Source organism: Phoxinus phoxinus (assembly GCF_949152265.1).
Source record: "Phoxinus phoxinus genome assembly, chromosome: 24".
Lineage (NCBI taxonomy): Eukaryota > Metazoa > Chordata > Actinopteri > Cypriniformes > Leuciscidae > Phoxinus > Phoxinus phoxinus.
In genome coordinates this window covers 27,399,441-27,408,159 of record NC_136899.1, presented here as the reverse complement: position 1 = coordinate 27,408,159, position 8,719 = coordinate 27,399,441, and the positions used below count along the sequence as shown (strand labels likewise).

Sequence of the window (8,719 nt, the reverse complement as noted above, 5' to 3'; positions counted from 1 at the left end):
TCGGTCCAGGGCCTCGGTCCACATCCTCGGTTCAGATCCTCGGTCCAGGGCTTCGGTTCAGGGCTTCGGTTCAGGGCTTCGGTTCAGATCCTCAGTTCAGGGCTTCGGTTCAGGGCTTCGGTTCAGATCCTCGGTTCAGGGCTTCGGTTCAGATCCTCGGTTCAGGGCTTCGGTTCAGATCCTCGGTTCAGATCCTCGGTCCAGGGCTTCGGTCCAGGGCTTCGGTTCAGATCCTCGGTTCAGATCCTCGGTTCAGATCCTCGGTCCAGATCCTCGGTCCAGGGCTTCGGTTCAGGGCTTCGGTTCAGATCCTCGGTTCAGATCCTCGGTTCAGATCCTCGGTCCAGGGCTTCGGTTCAGGGCTTCGGTTCAGCGCTTCGGTTCAGGGCTTCGGTTCAGGGCTTCGGTTCAGCGCTTCGGTTCAGGGCTTCGGTTCAGGGCTTCGGTTCAGATCCTCGGTTCAGGGCTTCGGTTCAGATCCTCGGTTCAGATCCTCGGTTCAGGGCTTCGGTTCAGGGCTTCGGTTCAGATCCTCGGTTCAGATCCTCGGTTCAGATCCTCGGTTCAGATCCTCGGTTCAGATCCTCGGTCCAGGGCTTCGGTTCAGCGCTTCGGTTCAGGGCTTCGGTTCAGGGCTTCGGTTCAGGGCTTCGGTTCAGGGCTTCGGTTCAGGGCTTTGGTTCAGGGCTTCGGTTCAGGGCTTCGGTTCAGCGCTTCGGTTCAGGGCTTCGGTCCAGGGCTTCGGTTCAGGGCTTCGGTTCAGCGCTTCGGTTCAGGGCTTCGGTTCAGGGCTTCGGTTCAGCGCTTCGGTTCAGGGCTTCGGTTCAGGGCTTCGGTTCAGGGCTTTGGTTCAGGGCTTCGGTTCAGATCCTCGGTTCAGATCCTCGGTTCAGATCCTCGGTCCAGGGCTTCGGTTCAGATCCTCGGTTCAGGGCTTCGGTTCAGGGCTTCGGTTCAGGGCTTCGGTTCAGATCCTCGGTTCAGGGCTTCGGTTCAGATCCTCGGTTCAGGGCTTCGGTTCAGGGCTTCGGTTCAGATCCTCGGTTCAGGGCTTCGGTTCAGGGCTTCGGTTCAGGGCTTCGGTTCAGATCCTCGGTTCAGGGCTTCGGTTCAGGGCTTCGGTTCAGATCCTCGGTTCAGGGCTTCGGTTCAGGGCTTCGGTTCAGATCCTCGGTTCAGGGCTTCGGTTCAGGGCTTCGGTTCAGATCCTCGGTTCAGGGCTTCGGTTCAGGGCTTCGGTTCAGGGCTTCGGTTCAGATCCTCGGTTCAGGGCTTCGGTTCAGGGCTTCGGTTCAGATCCTCGGTTCAGGGCTTCGGTTCAGGGCTTCGGTTCAGATCCTCGGTTCAGGGCTTCGGTTCAGGGCTTCGGTTCAGGGCTTCGGTTCAGATCCTCGGTTCAGGGCTTCGGTTCAGGGCTTCGGTTCAGGGCTTCGGTTCAGGGCTTCGGTTCAGGGCTTCGGTCCAGGGCTTCGGTTCAGGGCTTCGGTTCAGATCCTCGGTTCAGGGCTTCGGTTCAGGGCTTCGGTTCAGGGCTTCGGTTCAGATCCTCGGTTCAGGGCTTCGGTTCAGGGCTTCGGTTCAGATCCTCGGTTCAGGGCTTCGGTTCAGGGCTTCGGTTCAGATCCTCGGTTCAGGGCTTCGGTTCAGGGCTTCGGTTCAGGGCTTCGGTTCAGATCCTCGGTTCAGGGCTTCGGTTCAGGGCTTCGGTTCAGGGCTTCGGTTCAGGGCTTCGGTTCAGGGCTTCGGTCCAGGGCTTCGGTTCAGGGCTTCGGTTCAGGGCTTCGGTTCAGGGCTTCGGTTCAGGGCTTCGGTCCAGGGCTTCGGTCCAGGGCTTCGGTTCAGGGCTTCGGTTCAGATCCTCGGTTCAGATCCTCGGTTCAGATCCTCGGTTCAGGGCTTCGGTTCAGGGCTTCGGTTCAGATCCTCGGTTCAGGGCTTCGGTTCAGATCCTCGGTTCAGGGCTTTGGTTCAGATCCTCGGTTCGGATCCTCGGCCCAGGGCTTCGGTCCAGGGCTTCGGTCCAGGGCTTCGGTCCAGGGCTTCGTTCCAGGGCTTCGGTCCAGGGCTTCGGTTCAGGGCTTCGGTTCAGATCCTCGGTTCAGGGCTTCGGTTCAGGGCTTCGGTTCAGGGCTTCGGTTCAGGGCTTCGGATCAGATCCTCGGTTAAGGGCTTCGGTTCAGATCCTCGGTTCATGGCTTCGGTTCAGATCCTCGGTTCAGGGCTTCGGTTCAGATCCTCGGTTCAGGGCTTCGGTTCAGATCCTCGGTTCAGGGCTTCGGTTCAGATCCTCGGTTCAGGGCTTCAGTTCAGATCCTCGGTTCAGGGCTTCGGTTCAGATCCTCGGTTCAGATCCTCGGTTCAGGGCTTCGGTTCAGATCCTCGGTTCAGGGCTTCGGTTCAGGGCTTCGGTTCAGGGCTTCGGTTCAGGGCTTCGGTTCAGGGCTTCGGATCAGATCCTCGGTTAAGGGCTTCGGTTCAGATCCTCGGTTCATGGCTTCGGTTCAGATCCTCGGTTCAGGGCTTCGGTTCAGATCCTCGGTTCAGGGCTTCGGTTCAGATCCTCGGTTCAGGGCTTCGGTTCAGATCCTCGGTTCAGGGCTTCGGTTCAGATCCTCGGTTCAGGGCTTCGGTTCAGATCCTCGGTTCAGATCCTCGGTTCAGGGCTTCGGTTCAGATCCTCGGTTCAGGGCTTCGGTTCAGATCCTCGGTTCAGGGCTTCGGTTCAGATCCTCGGTTCAGGGCGTCGGTTCAGATCCTCGGTTCAGATCCTCGGTTCAGATCCTCGGTTCAGATCCTCGGTTCAGGGCTTCGGTTCAGATCCTCGGTTCAGGGCTTCGGTTCAGATCCTCGGTTCAGGGCTTCGGTTCAGGGCTTCGGTTCAGATCCTCGGTTCAGGGCTTCGGTTCAGGGCTTCGGTTCAGGGCTTCGGTTCAGATCCTCGGTTCAGGGCTTCGGTTCAGGGCTTCGGTTCAGATCCTCGGTTCAGGGCTTCGGTTCAGGGCTTCGGTTCAGATCCTCGGTTCAGGGCTTCGGTTCAGGGCTTCGGTTCAGATCCTCGGTTCAGGGCTTCGGTTCAGGGCTTCGGTTCAGGGCTTCGGTTCAGATCCTCGGTTCAGGGCTTCGGTTCAGGGCTTCGGTTCAGATCCTCGGTTCAGGGCTTCGGTTCAGGGCTTCGGTTCAGATCCTCGGTTCAGGGCTTCGGTTCAGGGCTTCGGTTCAGGGCTTCGGTTCAGATCCTCGGTTCAGGGCTTCGGTTCAGGGCTTCGGTTCAGGGCTTCGGTTCAGGGCTTCGGTTCAGGGCTTCGGTCCAGGGCTTCGGTCCAGGGCTTCGGTTCAGGGCTTCGGTTCAGGGCTTCGGTTCAGGGCTTCGGTTCAGGGCTTCGGTCCAGGGCTTCGGTCCAGGGCTTCGGTTCAGGGCTTCGGTTCAGATCCTCGGTTCAGATCCTCGGTTCAGATCCTCGGTTCAGGGCTTCGGTTCAGGGCTTCGGTTCAGATCCTCGGTTCAGGGCTTCGGTTCAGATCCTCGGTTCAGGGCTTTGGTTCAGATCCTCGGTTCGGATCCTCGGCCCAGGGCTTCGGTCCAGGGCTTCGGTCCAGGGCTTCGGTCCAGGGCTTCGGTCCAGGGCTTCGTTCCAGGGCTTCGGTCCAGGGCTTCGGTTCAGGGCTTCGGTTCAGATCCTCGGTTCAGGGCTTCGGTTCAGGGCTTCGGTTCAGGGCTTCGGTTCAGGGCTTCGGTTCAGGGCTTCGGATCAGATCCTCGGTTAAGGGCTTCGGTTCAGATCCTCGGTTCATGGCTTCGGTTCAGATCCTCGGTTCAGGGCTTCGGTTCAGATCCTCGGTTCAGGGCTTCGGTTCAGATCCTCGGTTCAGGGCTTCGGTTCAGATCCTCGGTTCAGGGCTTCAGTTCAGATCCTCGGTTCAGGGCTTCGGTTCAGATCCTCGGTTCAGATCCTCGGTTCAGGGCTTCGGTTCAGATCCTCGGTTCAGGGCTTCGGTTCAGATCCTCGGTTCAGGGCTTCGGTTCAGATCCTCGGTTCAGGGCTTTGGTTCAGGGCGTCGGTTCAGATCCTCGGTTCAGATCCTCGGTTCAGGGCTTCGGTTCAGATCCTCGGTTCAGGGCTTCGGTTCAGATCCTCGGTTCAGGGCTTCGGTTCAGGGCTTCGGTTCAGGGCTTCGGTTCAGATCCTCGGTTCAGGGCTTCGGTTCAGGGCTTCGGTTCAGATCCTCGGTCCAGGGCTTCGGTCCAGGGCTTCGGTCCAGATCTTCGGTCCAGGGCTTCGGTCCAGGGCTTCGGTTCAGGGCTTCGGTTCAGATCCTCGGTTCAGGGCTTCGGTTCAGGGCTTCGGTTCAGGGCTTCGGTTCAGATCCTCGGTTCAGATCCTCGGTTCAGATCCTCGGTTCAGGGCTTCGGTTCAGATCCTCGGTTCAGGGCTTTCGGTTCAGATCCTCGGTTCAGGGCTTTCGGTTCAGATCCTCGGTCCAGGGCTTCGGTCCAGGGCCTCGGTTCAGATCCTCGGTCCAGATCCTCGGTCCAGGGCTTCGGTTCAGATCCTCGGTTCAGGGCTTCGGTCCAGGGCTTCGGTTCAGATCCTCGGTCCAGGGCTTCGGTCCAGGGCTTCGGTCCAGGTCTTCGGTCCAGGGCTTCGGTTCAGATCCTCGGTCCAGGGCTTCGGTCCAGGGCTTCGGTTCAGGACTTCGGTTCAGATCCTCGGTTCAGGGCTTCGGTTCAGGGCCTCTATTGCTACTGTCAATCTGAAGAGAAAACGACCCCTGACAAATTTAATTCAAGTTTCATCATATTATTTCCTCATGCTGTCTTTGTTCCTGCGTTCCAGGGATTTCCAGTTTGGCCACATGGACGGTAACGACTACATCAACAGCCTGATCATGAGGTGAGTGTCTGGATCAGATGACGGCACAGATTCACTCATCTTCGGGATTTACTGAAGGTGCACAAGTGTGAGGGGAAGATGGTTATGTGACAGATAACATATTTAGCATGTGATGATAAACCGTATATACTGTAATCTCAAGCTCTTCATGTCGTGTGTGTCTGCAGTGAGGTGCCGGTGCCCAGCCTCCTCGTCCTCAACACCTCGAACGAGCAGTACTTCGTGCCGGAGGAGCCGGTGGAGAGTCTGGAGCAGATGCTGATGTTCTTCACCAGTGTTCTGGACGGCAGCGCTCCGGTGAACAGCTCACGCTCAGTCTCTTGCTCGCAGCGAACATCAACTCAGATCAATACATGCTTTAGAAGTAGTTTTCATTATTAGTTTAACCAATATAGTTTAATAATGGTAACACTTTTTTTATTTTCATTTATTTTGTTAATTTTCTGTTGAAAGACTCATAAATAGTGATGAAAACCCAAATATTAAATGTCACAAATGTATATTTACTGAGTAGTCCACTATTATGTCGAGGGGGCAGAATGACAGTTTTCAGGTGTAAAAATGACTTTAGAAAGATGGCAGCATCATGATTTTATTTTCACACAGAGATTGGTAGATCTATTTACTTGAGCAATCTTTGTCTCATTATATGCCAGCGGTGAGCGTTCAATAAGGGGAAGAGGCACTTCTTGTGTTTTTCTGCCTCAAGTTTGCATGCCTGTTATTACAGCCGATTAGTGTTGTCAAAAGTACTGACTTCGCTACCAAGTCAGTACTTAAATAAAAAAAATGGGATGATACTAGTATTTCCCTCTAGCATTTTGAGCGCTGGATGTTTAAACACCTCTGATTGGCCATTGTTCACGTGCTCAACATACAGTATATGTCTGTTATTGGCTACAATGATCAACACGGACATCTCTTCACCGAGCGCTTGCACATATACACACAGGAGCGTTGGACAGCGATCTCTAGATCAGCTGATCTCATATATATTTATAGATGGATCCGCTGAGATGCTGCAGTAAGGTCATTTTTACCCTCCTGTAAGGTGGCTCCAAATCTCAGGTGAAAACTGTCATTTTGACCCTCCTCTACAGAATAGTGGATTTCTTAGTAAATGTCCATCTGTGACATTTAATATTTTGGCTTTCCTCACCATTTATGGTTGTCTTTCTACAGAAAAGATATTAATAAAATCTCAAATTTGAGCCGGGGACCTCTGGTTGAGCTGACACGGAATGACCCTGTTGCAAAGTGTTAATTAAATGAGACGAGTTCAATTCATCCAATTCCAAATGATTAACATCCTACATCATATTCCCAACAGGCATATGGAGGAGATGGAATATTCCAGAGGATCAAGCGTGTGGCGTTTGATGCCCGATCCACAATAATGGTGAGTCGAGGTTAAGACACGAACTTAATGCAGGGGGTGGGGCCCAGAAGGCAGGGGGTGGGGCCCAGAAGGCAGGGGGTGGGGCCCAGGAGGCAGGGGGTGGGGCCCAGGAGGCAGGGGGTGGGGCCCAGAAGGCAGGGGGTGGGGCCCAGAAGGCAGGGGGTGGGGCGCAGAAGGCAGGGGGTGTGAGTGCGAGTGAATGGAATAAGTAGCTGTGTTTATTGCAGCCCTGAGAAGACTACAGACACTTGATTTGTATACTCTCTTTTTCAGAGTGCTTACATTTTAATTATGTACTGGAATATAAAGACAGTTTAAACTAATTTGGGGAAAAGTTTTTTAGAAAAATCCTGCCTACCCTGCCTTTAAATATAACTGTGTGATAGAATTATTTAATTTTTTTTTTTTTTTTTTTCTTGATATGATATATATATATGTTTAAGCAGAGCCGTAACAGTGTCCCCGTGTGCTCAGTCTGTGTTCCGCAGTTCCCCGCTGCTCGGCTGCTTCCTCTTCGGCCTTCCTCTGGGCGTCATCAGCCTGATGTGCTACGGCATCTGCACAGCCGAGTCCGACGACGGCTCCGAGGACGCGCTGAAGAGGGAAGCCCTCACTGATGAAGAGGAGGAGGAGGAGGAGGAGGAGGAGCAGAGGCTCGCCGGGGGAGCGCCGGACACACAGGACCTCGGAGAACTCAAGAATCCCAGCGAAAAAAAGGTTGATTAACGGCGGTGCGGAGAAGAGGAAACCACGGCCTGGAGTTTCCTCACAGGTTTTCATGGGATTATTTTCTTTATATCATTTCTTTATTTTCATAAGTTCCCTAATTGTTCATCACATTGGAAGATTGGACTGCGCCGGCTTCGAGGCGAGCGAGGAGGGCACGCATGATGTACACGGACCGAACACACACTGGTTTAGAGCGGCGGTCGTCCTGCTTATTAATGCTCATTATTGTGATGTTTCCTCATGACCCCTGACCTACTGTAAATCCTCAAGCGGCGGAAACCCTTGATCTCTGAATGGACACTCTTTGTTTTGTTGTTTTTTTATGAGAAAGTGCAGTTATTGTTGTATAAAAGACTTGATCTACAGAGGATTGTCTTACATGAGATTAATTGGCATTTTCAGAAGTAATGACGCACATCGGGGCTTCTCCTGAGCGCATCGGGTCTGATCTCATCGGGTCTGATCTCATCGGGTCTGATCTCATCGGGTCTGAGCGCATCTGGTCTGATCTCATCGGGTCTGATCTCATCAGGTCTGATCTCATCGGGTCTGAGCGCATCGGGTCTGATCTCATCAGGTCTGATCTCATCGGGTCTGATCTCATCGGGTCTGATCTCATCGGGTCTGAGCGCATCGGGTCTGATCTCATCAGGTCTGATCTCATCGGGTCTGATCTCATCGGGTCTGATCTCATCGGGTCTGATCTCATCAGGTCTGATCTCATCGGGTCTGATCTCATCGGGTCTGATCTCATCAGGTCTGATCTCATCGGGTCTGATCTCATCGGGTCTGATCTCATCGGGTCTAAGCGCATCGGGTCTAAGCGCATCGGGTCTGAGCGCATCGGGTCTGATCTCATCGGGTCTGATCTCATCGGGTCTAGCGCGGCGATCGAGTGGCGATGGTAAGAGTTCATCTCTCAGGCGATGGCGTGCGCTGAACACATGATCTGAGCCAGCGAGACGAGTGATCTTCTGTGCGCGGCTGCTCCACATCACAGCGGCCCGTGTGTCTGCGCTTCATAGACAGAGACGGCTTTATATGTAGATTACACACTCTTACTCCACTTCATTTCAGATTCCCAAAACTTCAGCCGTTGTGAAAGTGTGTGTGAGACAGTGTGCAAGGCGACGGATCGAGCGGAGCTGCTGTTAGTGTGTGTGTGTGTGTGTGTGTGTGTAAGGCCGCTGATCTCTCACACACACTTCTACGAGGTGTGTCGTTGCACCGAGCGTTCTCTCGGGTTGGGGATGGTTGTGGTTTGGGAAGCTGAACATGAAGTGATGTGACGTCTCTGCTTTCCCTTCATCGCTCTTAATGATCCTCATATTTTGACAGATCGATCGTCTAACTGTGTGTGATCTGTTCATTAAACACTTCTTTGTCTCTATCTCTCTGTGCTCTTCCCTCACACCCGTATCATGATGAAGTGTGTGTGTATGCGCGCGAGTGTGTGTGTGTATGCGCGAGTGTGTGTGTGTATGCGCGCGAGTGTGTGTGTGTGTGTATGCGCGCGAGTGTGTGTGTGTATGTATGCGCGAGTGTGTGTGTGTGTGCTATGATAATTAGCTGAACGTGAGAACTGTCTGTTTGATAACGGTAATGAAATATAAAAGTCTGCTGTTCTGGATTTAATAAGCGGTCACTAATGTGTTCTTTGAAAGATACGGTTGGGGCCGTCGGGTAAGATGTGCCGGCT

At 53.8% G+C, this 8,719-nt stretch overlaps 2 protein-coding genes across 2 annotated transcripts in view; both read left to right on the top strand.

Annotated features, from left to right (window-relative positions):
• The window catches only part of tmx3b (thioredoxin related transmembrane protein 3b), a 21,964-nt gene extending 13,554 nt beyond the window's left edge, over positions 1 to 8,410 (top strand). Inside the window, exons 13-16 of the mRNA XM_079601760.1 lie at positions 4,836 to 4,892; positions 5,060 to 5,189; positions 6,223 to 6,291; positions 6,766 to 8,410. Coding sequence (XP_079457886.1) covers positions 4,836 to 4,892; positions 5,060 to 5,189; positions 6,223 to 6,291; positions 6,766 to 7,017 — 508 coding nt within the window. The 3' untranslated portion in view covers positions 7,018 to 8,410. The remainder of the gene's footprint in view (positions 1 to 4,835; positions 4,893 to 5,059; positions 5,190 to 6,222; positions 6,292 to 6,765) is intronic.
• Positions 7,403 to 8,410, top strand: LOC306992635 (uncharacterized protein). Its single transcript, XM_079601761.1, has 2 exons — positions 7,403 to 7,507; positions 7,598 to 8,410. The coding sequence occupies exons 1-2, from the start codon at positions 7,428 to 7,430 to the stop codon at positions 7,926 to 7,928; spliced, it is 411 nt and encodes a 136-aa protein (XP_079457887.1). The 5' UTR covers positions 7,403 to 7,427; the 3' UTR covers positions 7,929 to 8,410.
• Positions 8,411 to 8,719: the final 309 nt, after the last annotated feature.

Excerpts from the sequence above, each read along its gene's own strand:
- LOC306992635 (XM_079601761.1), top strand. The coding sequence starts at position 7,428 with ATGACGCACATCGGGGCTTCTCCTGAGCGCATCGGGTCTGATCTCATC. Across the intron at positions 7,508-7,597 it reads ATCGGGTCTGATCTCATCGG|GTCTGATCTCATCGGGTCTG; the intron begins GTCTGAGCGCAT and ends TGATCTCATCAG.